Here is a 14,651-nt window from a genome sequence, read left to right as displayed (position 1 = left end):
GGGGAACTGGACGAAGCCAAAGAAGACACCCTCTTCCCTCCCCCACCCCAGACACTGGGGGCTCAAGCAGCCACCCCTCACCCCTCACTGCCCAAATCCATTTCCCCATCCTGGGTGAGGTAAGAAAATCCCAACCTTGGAGCAGAGGCCCTCCAGGACCACCGTGTGGTGGGGGGGGGGGACACGGGACTGCAGCCCAGACAGAGGAAAGGATTTCCCAAGGCCAAGGCCTCACTGAGCAGGGTGGGAATAGAATCCGTATCCTTCACTCCCACCCAGCGGCCTGTGCTCCTGTCTCCTTCCAAACTAGGTCACGTGGGTCCCTTTTCCCAAAACCCTGGAAGGACGCAGTCCCTCAGTTACTGGGAAACCTGACCTGCTAGAGACACTGAGTGGGGGCTGCAGGGGCACTGGCCTCCAGAGCACCCAGTTAGAGCTTCTCAAGCTAGATGGCAGCTCACCAGGGGAGGTCATCACTAGAACTAGGGGTGGGAGGCCAGAGAAGCATGCCCCCACCCCGGGGCCAAGAGCAGCTGGGCCAAGGGTGCCCAAAGCCGCAGCTATGGACTGTAGACTGGGTTTATGAGCCACCCCTCCCCCACATCATCCACGCCAGTCTCAGGCCACAGCTGGAGGTGCAGGACCAGCGTGGCTGTAGCGCCACCTTGTGGCCATGAGGGACAATGCCCCCATCAGCACCCAGACCAGCTGCGTCGCGGGCTTCCCTGGGATGGGACTGATAAGTTGGGGAAACAGGTGTCAGGCTTGTTCTCGCTTCTCTGTGTCCCCCACCTCGGCACCCTGCAGAAAGCGTCCACACTCCGAACCCAGAAGGGGGCCCGTTGGGTTGAATCCTCCCGTTTGCTGTCAGCCCTTGACCCGCTCCAAAGAGACAGGACCAACAGGTACAAAGCACAGTGTTTACTAAAGGCACAAAGTGGGGATTCTGGAGGGGAGCTGCTCTTCTGGCAGTGACCCCACACTTAACCTGAACCCAGCCCTCCCTGTCTTCCGGCAGTCCCCGCCCTCACACCACCTGGTGGAGAGCTGTTAGCACCAAAGGGGGTGGGTGCCCCACCTGCGAGGGGGCGAGGACCAGGCTGGGGTGGGCTTGTTGCCATCAGAAAGGCAGGCTTGGGCACCCCCTGGACCAGTCGCCTCAGAGAAGGAGTTTCCTGAACCCCACCCAGCATGTCCTTCCTTGGTGGCCAGGGGGGTCAGGCCCAGAAGACAGGACCTCCCCCACAGGCGTCTTCTTACCTCTAGTGCACCCTGTCCCTCCCTTCCCCTCATGATTTTGCCTCTGAGAGCCAGGCCGGAGGCCTATTCCCACCCAGCCCCGTCAAGAGGACGGCCCGTGGGGAGGCAATGAGCCAGGCCTGGGTACTCTTGACCCCACAGGCTGCCAGGCAGGCACTAAGTCCAGACAGGGGGCCAACAGGGAGGGGTGAGGCAGGACAGGTGGCTACATCACACACAAATGCAGCCTGGAGGGTGGGAGGGAGGTGCCCTCCCAGCCCCCAGGCCGGCCCCTGTTCCCTGGCACAGGGGCAGCCAGGGTCACAGCACGTCCCCCTCCTCCATGCTGAAGCTGCTCCGGCGGCTGCTGGCCTTGGAGGCCTCGGGGGACATGGTGGACAAGAGGGGATCGGAGGCCAGCGGCAGCAGTGAGTTGTCCAGGAGCATGAGGTCCAGATCCTTCTTGGACAGGTTGGGGAAGGGGGAGCCATGCTCCGGCCCCAGAGGGTCAGGGTAGCCTGGGGGACCCTCGTCATCCCCGCCCCCAAAGCTCAGGCTGTGGCTAAAGTCCAGGTGATGGAATGGGGAGGGCGGCTGGGTGGCCAGGGGCAGCGGGGCCTGGGGAGGCAGAGCCGGCAGCGGCTCAGGGTCGGGGACCTCAGCCCCCAGCATCAGGGCCTCCCCTGGGCCCTCTTCGCTGGGCAGCTCCTGCTTCACCACCTGCTGGGCCAGCTCAGTCATGTTCATGCCCGACGGGGACGTGGTAGGGAGGCCGTGCACTCGTGCCTGCATCTCCAATTCCTGTGGGGGACAGACAGGGGGCTGAGGTACACACCCCTGGGCACCAGCTGCCAGGCCCCCCTCCCTCAGAGCCCCATCGCAGCACTTGCCCCTGCCCTATGGCACCCAAGACCATGAAAACGTCTCCACTGGAAGAAAGCATGGGGTAGTGCTGGAGTCTAGACCAGTGTTTTTTCCAACTACAAGCCGCAACTCATTAGTGGGTTGTGAAACCACTCTATGAGCCTTGACCAGCTCTCTCTCTCTCTTTTAATTGAAATAGACTTGTCCAGACTAGACTAGAATAGAAATTATCAGAATGCATTGCATCTATTAAGGATGAGTGTTCCCTCATGAAACTTTGACTTTTCACTTTGAGCGTGTCTGTGTGTTAGATGTTAATGTGAATTGTATTATCTTCCATGAGAAACAGAAAATTGTGCTTTATATTGAGGACCAGCCTCCGGTCCAAAGAGGACAAGAGGCCCTCGACACAGCACCAGGACTAGAACTCTCAGCCTGGCTGGTGGAGTCGACTCTGCCAAGCTCTTGTTCTTCAGCTTGTCCTGCGGTGATGCCCAGCCTCCACCCCAAGGCTCCCGCTCTGCCTCCCAGGCACATGGGAGGTTTGCAATTTTCTGCCCCCTTGAGGTTAGAGGTGGAATGTGCTTGCACTGGCCCAGCACATGTGAGCAGAAGTGGCATGTGGCACCTTATGAGTGACAATGGCTTTATGAGCCAGCTCTAGGTGTGCCTGTCGATCTCACAGGACAGAAACTCCAGCTGATAGCTGTTCCTTAAAGCTTAACATCCTGACTGATACATCCTCCTTCCTAGGGGGCATCACTCCCATGGCTCCAACTTCAGAAGTGCCCCGGGGGTCAGGAGCCAGACCAGGGTCAGGGGTCAGCGCTACCAAAGAAGTCCAAGTTCAGGACCAGACCTGGATACGGAGCCAGAGCTGCTTGTTGGTCATCTCCAGGCGGCGAGAGTGGTTCTCAAGCTCCCTGGACTTCTGCAGGTCCTTCTGCATCCTCCGGATGTAATCCACAGAGGCCTTGAGAATGGTGCCCTTGTTCCAGCGCACGTCCCTGCAGTAGCGGGCCAGGCAAAGTCAGAGGGGCACTCTCAGAGGAGAGGCCAAGTCCTTGCCACCGCTTTGGCTACAGAGCCTATGTGGCCTGTCCCAGCCTCACCCACCAACCCTAGGCCTGGTCACATCCCATTTGTGGAGGAGGCTGATCTCGGTTTGCACAAAACAGACCTTCCCAGATGACTTCTGTTGCCACTGCCCGCCTCACTAATCTCATAGACCCAAGCAATTCAGAGCAGCCTCTCTCCCAAGACTACAAAAACCAAGCCCACCCTGGTCTCTCAATACTCCTACCCCTCAGCCACCTCTCTCCTTTCCACTAGTCCAATTCCCCTGAGCAAACTTTCCCAGCACAACTCCTTGTCCAGAAAGTCTTCCTTGACCCCAACCTCACTTCTGGAACAGGAGCTCTTCTACCTTGAGCCTTCCTGACTTGGGAGAGGGAGGGGTCTTCTTTTCCCAAATAGACAAGCTCCCAGAAGGGATCCTTCCCATCCTAGCACCTAGTGTGGAGCTGAGGGCAGAGAGCACCCACTAGCAGCTGCCTACCCCCAGGCTCTAGCCCTCCCCCAACCAGAAACCTGCTCACAGGTCGTTGGCTTTGGGGATCAGCATTCCCAACTCCTTGATGCGGTCATTGATGTTGAACCTCCGCCTCCTTTCAACTAAAGGTAAGAGATTTGGGGAGGAGCAATTAGAGGGATGGGGACCCACCTGGGGAGAAGTGTCTAGCCCAGGGAAAGGCATCTTGGGGGGCTCTGCAGCTAAGATATATTTAGTTATTTATTTAGAGCTAGGGTCTTTTTCTGTCACCCAGGCTGGAGTGCAGTGGCATAATCATGGCTCACCACAGCCTCAACCTCCTGGGCTCAGGAGATCCTTCTGCCTCAGCTTCCTGAGTAGCTGAGACTCTAGGTGCCCACCATCATGCCTAGCTAATTTTTTTTTTTTTAATTTTTTCATAGAGGCAAGATCTGGTGATGTTGCCCAGGCTGGTCTCAAACTCCTGGGCTCAAGCAATTCTCTCACCCTGGCCTCCCAAAGTGCTGGGATTACAGGCGTGAGTCATCGCACTCGGCCTGCAGCTTATATTTACCTCTCTTAGGAAGTAAGGGGTGGCCAATAGATTGGGATTTCTACAAGGGTGACAGGGGCCAGGGCAAAGGCCAGAGAGGATGAGGGGCCACTGGGAGGCAGAGTTGGGCCCGGGTCAGGCTGGCCACACAGCAAAGCTGCCTGGGGCAGGATCCTTCCCCAGTGCACAGAACTCCTCTGTGGCGCCAGGTCCCAGGCCTCAACCCAGAAAACTGGTGGTTTCATGAACATCCCTTCCCAGGCCCTCTCTCCCACCTCCTCCTAAAGAGGACCAGTGGAAAGAGCGCCCTTAACGAGCCACCCACAGTTGGGTCACACAAACAGGAGGGTTCAAGGCATCTGCAAGGGGTTGGCCTCAGGTAGGGAAGCCGGCCTAGCATGGCCTAGCACCTGCGCAGTCAGGGGGAGGAAGAGGGAGGAGTGGGAGGGAGCAGGCTGACTCACTTAGGTTGTGATTGTCTTTCTTCTGCCGCTCCTTGGCCAGGGCCCGGCTCTCAGCATCTGGAGGCCAGGGGAGAAGGAGAGAGGAGCTGGGAGGGAGGGAGAAGCAGAGGAGGAGTCGGGGATCCAAGGGCACAGAGAGGGAGGGAGGCAGTACCTGTGAGCTCTCGCTTCTGGGTCAGGTCCGCGGGGCAGGAGCTGCTGGTGACGCCCACCAGGGAGGCTGTGACCTGGGGGTCGCTCCTGTACACGTTCAGGTGGCTGCTGGACAGGGGCAGCTGTGGGGGGAGGGAGGAGGGGGACCTATAAGCAGCCCCCTCTCCATGGGGAGCCTCCTCCAGGAAGAGTCACTCCCAGAGACACCAGGGGCGTCAGAATTTGCCCTGGGCCCCTTCACCCTGCAATTCAACCTGAAGGCCTGCAGAGTCCAGAGCTGAACAAGCTGCAACCCAGCCAGCAAGGAGCAAGTGGCCTAGAGCCAGCTGAGAGAATGATCAAATCAGTGACAAGTGCATGATAGGATCAGGCCCTAGGCATCCCGGCAGCCCTAGAGAGGGATACCTAACCGACTCTGGAACTTCTGGAGGGTTTCCTGGATGTGGAACTTAACAGAGTCTTAAACAGACAAGCAGAGAAGGCACCCCCGACAGGGGGGTATGGCACAGACCAAGACAGGGAGGCTGGCTAAAGCGCGGCCACTCCAAGCCACTCAAGTGATGGGAGTGGAGAATGCACTGTAGGCAAGGTCAGGAGATGCAGCTGGACTCCTGACTGCCATGTTTGACTTGCAAAGACACAGTGTGGGAACGGGCAGCCAGTGGAGGCTACAGCAGGGGCCTGACATGCGGAGGTTTGAGCTCTGGAAACTCTCCCTGGCTTCTGCCACAGAAACACGCAGAACAAATCACAGGTCCAGACACCCCACAGGGTACACAGGAACTGCTAAAGGGACCAGACACTTGCACCCTCCCTCTCCTCGCCCTCCATCTCCCCACCATCCCTCCTCAGCCCTTGCCAGCTGCAGGTTTGGACCCAACTGGTCCTGGCCAGCTCCTGTTCAGCTACTCAGAAATGTCACCAGGGCAGTAGGGATTGAGGCTCGACTCTTTGACTCCCCGCCGCAGGAACTGGGGTCTTTCCCTTGGTGGCATGGGCTGGGGCCAGCACCAGGGAAAGGGGCTCATGCCCAAGAAGCAGTAGAGGTTCAGGGCCTCCAAAAAAAGCAGGCAGGAGGGGCACTAGCAATTCCACCTGCTCAGTGTCAACACCTGACACCCTTGTGCAGGGTTTGCCCTCAACTTCTTGCCTCATCTAATCGTCCCACAACCCTACGGGCAGACAGCATCACCCCATTTTGCAGCTGGAAAAAATCTGGGGCTCAAAATATTTGAGGGACTTGGGTCACAACGAAAGTCAGAAGTCAGGCCTTTTGATTCCAGACCCGGACCCTTCTACCTGCCACCCCACCTCTGCCCCAGAAATCCAGAGAGCTGGTTACAGGAAGATGCCAGACGGAGGGGTCCTGTGATTGGGGACACTTGCCCCACACAGTGAGGGTCACAGGCTTTTGCCTGCTGGACCCTGGGCTTGATAGCGGAGGGGAGGCCCAGGTCTCCAAAACTCACCAGCTCCGGGCCATCCTGTGGACACACTGCCCCACCTCCCCTCATCCCTGCAATGCTCTCTCTGTCTCCTGTCTACCCCCACCCATAAAGCTTCCGCTGGTGGCTCAGTCACCTCTGTCTCCTCTGAAGCCCCATCATGCACACAGGCTGAGGTACATCATTCTCAATTCATAAGTCTGCTTGGCTCTGGGCCCTCATCACATTATTTGGTTGATGACTCTTCCTGGGCTCAAGCAATCCTCCCACCTCAGTCTCCCTAGTAGCTGGAACTACAGGCTCACACCACCAAGCTCAGCTAATTTTTTTTTCTGTAGAAGCAGGGTCTTCTTTGTGGCCCAGGCTGGTCTTGAACTCCTGGCCTCAAGTGATCCTCCCCGCTTGGCCTCCCAAAGTGCTGGGATTACAGATTTGAGCCTTTGCACTCAGCGTGGAAGTCACTCTATCTCTATAGGAAGATGCCACCTCTGCCCGGTAGGAATCCTCTCTCTAGCTCCTCCAGGCTCAGAGCCACTGTGGGTTCTCCCTACCACCCCAGCCACCCTTACATGCCCACCCCACTCTGGCCAGGAATACCGTGTTGGGCATCTGCAATTCAGGGTTGATGTAGCCCAGGACATCATCCAAACGCATGATGTTGTCAATGACGTCATCAAACTGGAAAACAGGAAAGTTCATCTGGGAGGGCCCACCAGGAGACAGGGGAGGGGAAGGGGCACAGGGGCAGCCACTGACCTGGAAGGACCACGAAACCCTTCACACCCAACCTGCTCATCTTGCGGGAGAGGAAACAGGCTCAGAGAAGGGATAAGCTGTCCAGGTTCCACTGGCCTCAAGGCCAGGCCAGGGTCTTCCAGGGAGCCTAGCTGCCCAGGGAGCTTCCTTGATACACCTTCTGTCTATGGCTTTGCAGGTGTACCGGGCTTTCCTGTATGAGTCTTCTGTTTCTCCCTAGCAGAGTTCTCAAAAGTAGGGATGGTGTTTCTCCTGTGAGATGGGGGATCCCTAAGGACAGTGCTGTCTCTGCCCCCACCCAGTCTGGGGCTCCCTGAGGACAGGGTTGTTTCTCCCCATCAGACTGGGGCTCCCTGAGGACCAGGCTGTGTCTCCCCTCTCGGACTGGGGTTTTCTGAAGACAGGACTGTGTCACCACCCTCAGACTGGGACTCTCTGTGTCTCCTCCCTTGGACTGGGTCTCCCTGAAGATGGGTCTGTCTCTTCCCTCGGACTGGAGCTCCCTGAGGACAGGGCTGTGTCTCCTCCTCAGACTGGAACTCCCTGAGGACCGGGCTGTGTCTCCCCCCTCTGACTGGGGCTTCCTGAGGACAGAGCTATCTCTCCCCTTCAGACTGGGGCTCCCTGGAGACAGGACTGTGCCTCCACCCTCGGATTGGGACTCCCTGAAGACAAGGCCGTCTCCTCCCTCAGACTGGAGCTCCCTGAGGACAGGGCTGTGTCTCCTCCCTCAGACCAAGACTCCCTGAAGATGATGCTATCTCTTTCCTCAGCTCCCTGAGGACAGGTCTATGTCTCCCCATCAGACTGGGGCTTCCTGAAGACAGGGCTGTGTCTCCCCCCCTCAAACAGGGGCTCCCTGAAAGCAACACCCCTGCCTCTGCCATTAGACCGGGGGCCCCAGGAGCACAGCGACCGCACCAACTCTGCAGACAGCGGCAGCCCCTGGCCAGCGGTGCACTCACCTCCCTCTCGGGGTTGGAGCCGATGTGCAGCATGGCCATGGGGCTGTTGGGAGCACTGTTGCCGGCTGAGGAGGACAACACGTGTCCTGCCCGCACGCCCGGGGAGGCGGCTGGCGGGGGCTTCGGGGAGCCCTGAGCAGGGCTGATGTGGGCAGCAAACTTGTTCCCGTAGGTCTCGGACAGGTACTCCCGCACTTTCTGGTGCTGCGACTGCTGCAGGTGATAGGACGTGGGATTCTCCAGGTAGGACTGCACCTGGGAGGGGAGAAGGCACGGGCTGAGCTGAGTCGGGACGGGGAGGACGCCAGGTAGGACTGCACCTGGGAGGGAAGAAGGCGGGCGGGCGGAGAGAGGCTGGGCTGCGTCCACCGACCTTCAGCACCTCCCCAGGCACGGGAGGCGGTGACTGGAAGTGCGCAGGGGTGTTGATGGCCGGGGTGGGCGGCCCCGCCAGCTGCTGCTGCTGCATGTAGTGCATGACGGCCTGCTGCTGCATGCGCTCCCGCTGCTCCTCCTGCTGCGCCTGCTCCCGCATGAGCTGCATGCGCAGCCCGATGCGTGACGCCATGCCGGTTGCTGGTCGGCTCCCTGGGGACGAGGGGGGGACGTCTGTGAGGCGCTGGTCCTCCTCAACACGGCGGCCCAGGGAGGGGCCAGGACAGGCAGGGTCGCCTCCATCGTACAGGAGGAGACCCTGAGTCCTGAGAGGGGAAAGGGCCACCCCAAGGTCACAGAGCAAGCGGATGGCAGAGCTGAGCACCCTTGGGAGTTTCCTGGTCTCTCTGGAGAGTCTCTCTTCTTCGTGTAGTGCAGCTGGTCAGCCCCCACCTCTAGGAGCCGACCTCAACGCCTCTCTGCCTCACGACCACATCCGGATCCTGACAGATCTGACCTCGGATCCATCCTCTGCTGCTGCTACCAATGCGGGCCCAGCCTGCGCCAGGTCTTATCTGGATTCCTGGAGAGCCTCCTAATGTTCAGACTTCCGCTGTCTGCCTTACCCCACAACATTCTACTTGAAACTCAGCAATTAGCTGGATCCTGTTAAAACCTAAGTGAGAGCCTGTCCTGCCCTCTGCCTGGAACCCTCCACGGCTCCCACTTTTACGTAGAGGAAAAGCTGAAATCCTTGCCATGGCCAGAAAGGTCCCCTATGATCTGCCCCCACCTCGTGTCCCCCTCTGACCCCAGGCTCCCCTACTCTCCCCCTTTGTCCCATCTGCTCCAGTCACCCCCACCAGCCTCTGTGCCAGCCCTCAAACACCCCAGCGTGCTCCCACCTCAGGGCCTTTGCCCTTGCTGTTCCCTGTGCCTGGAATGCTCTTCCTCCAGATGATATCCTGGCTCACTCCTTCACCTCCTCCAAGGCTCAAACGCTGACCACCCTGTTAAAATCTGCAGGCCCCCTACTCCTCATGTCCCCACTCACTCTGTCCCTTCCCTCTTACTTTTTTTCCCATATCACTTATCACCATCTTAAATACTGTGCATTTTTGCTTAGTTATTTCATTCATTGTTTGTCCCTTTCCTAACCAGGAATGCAAACTCCCCTGAGGGCAGGCATTTCCCTGTCTTATTCACTGCTGTACCTTGAGCCAGGGCCTGGGACAGGATCGATGCTGAACACATGTGTGAAGGAATGAAATACCATGTATGTGCCAGGCACTGGGCATGCAGCTGTAAGCTCCGAGCACACGGGGTCTATAGTCTAGTAGATGAGAAAGGCAAGTCCATGGCCTTTATAATCCTGAGCAGGGAGGGCTACTATGGGGCACCCAGCCCTCACCTTCTGTGGGTGTCTGTGCGACAGGCATGACCTAGGCCCCAAGCCTAGTCTGCAAGGTGAGAGGATAGGGCAGAATGAGTCCTGCAGCTGGACCCGCTCTGTCCCTAGCACATGGAGTGACCCCAGGCAAGTCCCTTCCTCTCTCTGAGTCTCCATCTCCCCATGCACGAAAGGAAAGGGTTGAACCCAGTGACTTCTAAGGTTCCTCCCAGTGAAGGTGGGCTGAGACTCTCTGAGAAGCACAGGGCTCCTGGGAGTGCCCCAGACTCCAGGAGGGTCCTGGCAGGGGCTGGAGAGTTCAGTCTTGGGGATATTGCAAGAGGCAGTATGACTTCATGGTTGAGCAAGGGCTTCCCAACAGGGCAGACATAGGCTTGAATCGCAGTTCTGACACTTCTTTGCTGTGTGCCCTTGGGCAAGCCCCTGTGAGCCTCAGTTTCTTGGTTAAACAGTTTCTACTTCAGAAGACCGGAGTGTTAAGTAGAAATAACGTGTCTTGTGTGGTGGGTAGCACGTGGGAGGCTGAGCGCATGAGACGTGGGCAAGCACATGACCAGCAGGGTGAGCTGCCCAGCGGGGACCAGAGGCCAGAGCTGTGTTCCAAGCTCCTGAGAATGAGCCCCAGAGCATGGGGCTGGCAAAGACGAGCAGCACAGGCTGACATGTTCTGGCTAATGCCAGATAATGGACTTAGCAGTCGCGAAAGGTACTAGCAAATATTCCGTGACAATCCCAAATCATAGTTATAACTTGCATTGATTTGAGTATTTCCTGTGTGTCAGGCAATGCTCCAAGCACTTTCACCCCAAACAGGCCTGAAGTCGGTTCAATTCTTATTCTCCTTTGACAGTAAGAAGAAATAGAGGCACAGGGAGAGTCCGTGCCTTGTGGTAGGCACGGGGACCCAGCTGGGATCCGGAACCAGAGCTGGGGAGTAGAGGGTCTCCAACAGAGCTGGGAAGGAGCCTGTCCCAAGTTGCAGGGCTGGTTGATCCAGGCCAGGAACGGAGCCTAAGCCATCTGACCCCAGCTAGGACTCCTGCCACCACTATGTGGTGTCCCTACAAGATACACAGCACGTAGTGGCCCTCACCTCCTCTTCCTTCCTTCTCTGCCCCTAGGCCATGAGTCAGTGAAGGGGCTGCCCAGCTCCCAACAGGGCAGTCCCAGGGAGAAAGGGTCAGACGCTGACTCCTCCATCCACAGCAGGGACACAGCTGCAGCCTCCACCTACTCCTTCCCTGTGCTCCTACAGAGGGGTACCCTGTGTGTACACCCCCACTGCCCACCACATACACTAGTCCTACAGACCTCATGGGCTCCGACACCAACTCAGCCCATCCCCTTGCAGCTGTACCCCCTTACACACCCACCCATACAGCGCTGGGCAGCCCCTCCCCCTCCGGGACAATCTGACTTCAGTTGGCCCGGGTGGGGGGCGGGCGCCGGGCCTGGTAGTGCCAGCCGGCACGGGGAGGGCTGGGGGAGAATGAGCCCCTTGTTTCTCTGACAAAGGTCTGGACGTCTGGCCAGGCCTGGGCCAGAGCTGGCTTTGCTGTGAGGAGGACCCGGGCAAGGCCCTGCCTCTTCCTGGCTGGGCCAGCCTCAGTTCCCTCATCTGTCAAATGGACTCAGGAATCCCTGCCCCACTGCCCGCCTGGAATCTTTGTGAGCCTCTTGGGAGAGGATGTTGGAGAACTGTGGACCACGAGGTGTCTGGACATCAGTGTCCCCTGTCCTTTGACAGAGGGTGGTGGGGCACTGCCCACCGCCTCATCGTTACAGTAGTGCCCCACAGAGCTGCTTCTTCCAGCAAGTTCCACCCCCCTCTCCTGGCCCTGGTTCCCAGCCTGGGCTGCTGTGAGTGTGGTCTGGGTGGGGTGGGTATGGGGGCAAGGAAAGAAATTGGAGGGATTCAGGGCAATGGGGGTGGCCCAGGACACGCTTAGCTCCCCACCCTTGGCCCCCACTACTCACTCTCAAACCTAAGGAGCCACTCGGAGCCTCTCCGGTGCCCAGTTCAGTCAGGAAGAACTGAGAGGAAGAACATGGGAGCACCAAAACACCCCTGAGCCCCTCTCCACCACCTGGAAAGGATCCACCGTGCACACATTCAGTACCAGGGGCCTGAAGTGCCTTCTATGTGCAGACACCAGGGTCAGGGTGTTTCCTGGAGAACCTTCTCCCCTGCCCCCTCCCAGGTAACACCCTCCTTCTAAGGGGAGGCCTAACACCCCAGAGAATTCCTGCTCTCTCCAGTTACACAGCTGCCCCCACCAATGCCCTCAGGATCCTCCCACCATCTTCTGCTGCTGTTCACCCAGAGTCTCTCAGCTGATGCTGCCTCAGCCCAAAGCTCATCTGGGTTCCAGCTTAGTCATGACCAAAATGAGCTTCGCAGTCCAACAGGCTCGCTGCGCATATTGGCTGGGTGACTTCTGAAGGTCACTTAACCTCTCTGTGTTTTGCTTTCTTCCTCTCTAAAATGGAACCAATGATAGCACCTGCCTCTTGGGGCTATGGTGAGGATTCAAGGTGACACAGTGAGTGTGCGGAAGCCACCTTGCAGGCCCTTTGGCATTTGATGTTGGGGGATCTTGGTCTCCTCTGGTTTCATTCAGCCTGTGTATGGTTCTCCCTGTCAGTCATTTATACCTTAGTATGAACCAGCTGGTCAGAACTTTTCTAGAGGAAAGATGTGGAGAAATGGAAGGGAGAGTCAGGGAGAAATCACTGGTCTCCAAGAGGGAGAGTTGAGGAGAAAGCGGACCTCAGAACAGGAGAGTTTCAGATATAGGAAGGAAGACATCAAAGATATATCACTGAGTTGAAAAAGCAAACTGCAGAATACAATATGCAGCCTGGGCCCATTTCGGCAGAAAATGTGTATATGTGAAGAAAAGACCAGAAAGATCATAGCCCTGGTACCTAAGTGCTTATTAAATGCTTGCCATGGGTCAGAGCTAGTCAATGTGCTTTTCAAATAGTAATTCATTTTTTGTTTTTGCTTTGTTTTGTTTTTGAGTCTGAGTCTCACTCTGTCACCCAGGCTAGAGCACAGTGGCACACTCACGGCCACCGCAGCCTTCCACCTGCTGGGCTCAGGCAATGCTTCCACCTCAGCCTTTCAAGAAGCTGGAACTACAGGCATGTGCCATCATGCCTGGCTAATTTTTATTGATTTATTGTAGAGATGAGGTCTCACCAAGTTGCCCAGGTTGGTCTCGAACCTATGGGCTCAGGCAATCCTCTTGCCTCAGCCTCCTGAAGTGCTGGGATTATAGGCATGAGCCATCGCACCTGGCCTCAATTCATTTTTTTTCCTTCACAACAACCCAGTAAGGTGAGTACTATTATTGTCCCCATATTTCAGGGAGGAGATGGGGCACAGAGGAGTGAAGGAACTTGCCCAAGTTTACACTGCTGATCAGTAGCAGAACAGAAATTTGATCCAGGCAGCCTAGTTCACAGCCCCCACTCTTCAACTCCTATTCTGGGGCTCCCCCAGCACCTCAAGCTGTTCAGAGGAGTTACTGATAGGAGGGGGGTAGGAAGGGGTGGGAGAGGGGAGGGTACAGACGGGTTTTTATAGTCCCTCATTCACTTACAAAGCACTTAGCTCTTATAGAGTGAATATCTTCTCTTCACACATGGAAAAGGAAGCAGGGTAGCTTCTAGTGGTTTGTGAGGAGCCCAACCTGCTTCCAATCATGTCCAAAGATAGGTTGCCAAGAGCAAGAGTCTCCCATCTCCACTGGGTCTGGCTCAAGCCCTGCTTTGCTTAGTGCAGTGGCCACTAGGCCAGCTGAGGACCCTGAATAAGGATACCGAGGGGTTGGCAGAGGCACAAAGCCAAGGTCGAGCAGCCACACGCCAGCTGGAGCTGAGGGCCAGGGCCCGACTCAGTTCCCACCACAGCGCCAGACATGGGCCTTCAGAGGGGCACAGTCTCCAAGGAGTGCTCCTTAAACTGCTCTTAGCTGGGCCAGTTTCCTGCAATGGTGTGTGGGGCTTGAACTGCCGTGGGGATTTTCCTTCCTTTGAGATAATCCTTTAAAGATTGCAGGAAGCTAAGAACACACATACCCTACATCCCATCGACTCCACTCCCACGACTATGCCCCAAAGAAGCATCCATGTGTCCCCCGAGAACGTTCAACACAGCACTAGGTACTGGAAACACTCAAGTGTCTATCAAAGAAAAATGAATAAGGAAGTGATGATACACCCACACGACAGAATGCTACTCAGCAACTACAGCAAATAGACTATTGTCACTCACCACACAGACTCTTGCAGACAATGTTGAACAGAAGAGGACAGACACAAACATGCATATAGCACACTCTGTATATGAAGTTCAAAAACAGGCAAAATGAATCGACTGCGTCAGAAGTAGGAACCTAATTACCCTTGGGCTGGAAGGGGCACACAGGATGGCCCGTGGGGGCCAGGGGAACTAGGAATGCTCTGTAATTTGGTGCGGATGTTGGTACCATGAGAGTGTCTTGTTTATGACCACTTGTGCAACTGCTTGCTTATACTTTGTATTTTTCTGCATGTATATGCTCTCTTTCATGAACATGCAGGAAACACGCAGAATGGAGGTAGATCTTGAGTAGTTTAAAAGAAGAGTTAAGTACATTATTTCCCCAAGTGCGTCTATGACTTTAAAATTCTTTTGGTATCAGGCATGTTCAACACAACTGCCAGAGCATACCTTGGTACAGCCTCTTTGGAAAAACAATTTGGCAGCCGGGCTCGGTGGCTCAGCCTGTAATCCTGTGCTTTGGGAGGCTGAGGTGAGTGAATTGCCTGAGCCCACAGGTTCGAGACCCGCCTGGGCAATTTGGCGAGACCTCATCTCTACAATAAATCAAAATATCATCTGGGCA

At 56.6% G+C, this 14,651-nt stretch overlaps 1 protein-coding gene across 2 annotated transcripts; it reads right to left on the bottom strand.

Moving 5' to 3' along the window:
• Window positions 1-906: 906 nt before the first annotated feature.
• Window positions 907-8,567, bottom strand: TFEB (transcription factor EB). 2 transcript variants are annotated; one of them, XM_008062588.2, is made up of 8 exons: window positions 8,344-8,567; window positions 7,971-8,225; window positions 6,847-6,927; window positions 4,806-4,926; window positions 4,652-4,708; window positions 3,702-3,777; window positions 2,963-3,110; window positions 907-2,040 (listed from the first exon to the last, which is right to left on the bottom strand). In XM_008062588.2, the coding sequence occupies exons 1-8, from the start codon at window positions 8,536-8,538 to the stop codon at window positions 1,561-1,563; spliced, it is 1,413 nt and encodes a 470-aa protein (XP_008060779.1). In that variant the 5' UTR covers window positions 8,539-8,567; the 3' UTR covers window positions 907-1,560. The 2 variants fall into 2 exon arrangements, with proteins under 2 accessions (XP_008060779.1, XP_008060780.1); XM_008062589.2 differs by lacking the exon at window positions 7,971-8,225 and having other exon boundaries at window positions 8,344-8,541.
• Between the last annotated feature and the right edge of the window lie 6,084 nt (window positions 8,568-14,651).

The sequence above is a fragment of the Carlito syrichta genome, unplaced genomic scaffold (assembly GCF_000164805.1).
Source record: "Carlito syrichta isolate Samal-C Ts95f unplaced genomic scaffold, Tarsius_syrichta-2.0.1 Scaffold305755, whole genome shotgun sequence".
In the NCBI taxonomy this organism is placed as follows: domain Eukaryota; kingdom Metazoa; phylum Chordata; class Mammalia; order Primates; family Tarsiidae; genus Carlito; species Carlito syrichta.
The sequence above is the reverse complement of the archived record's forward strand: the minus strand, read 5'-3'. Positions and strand labels throughout refer to the sequence as shown.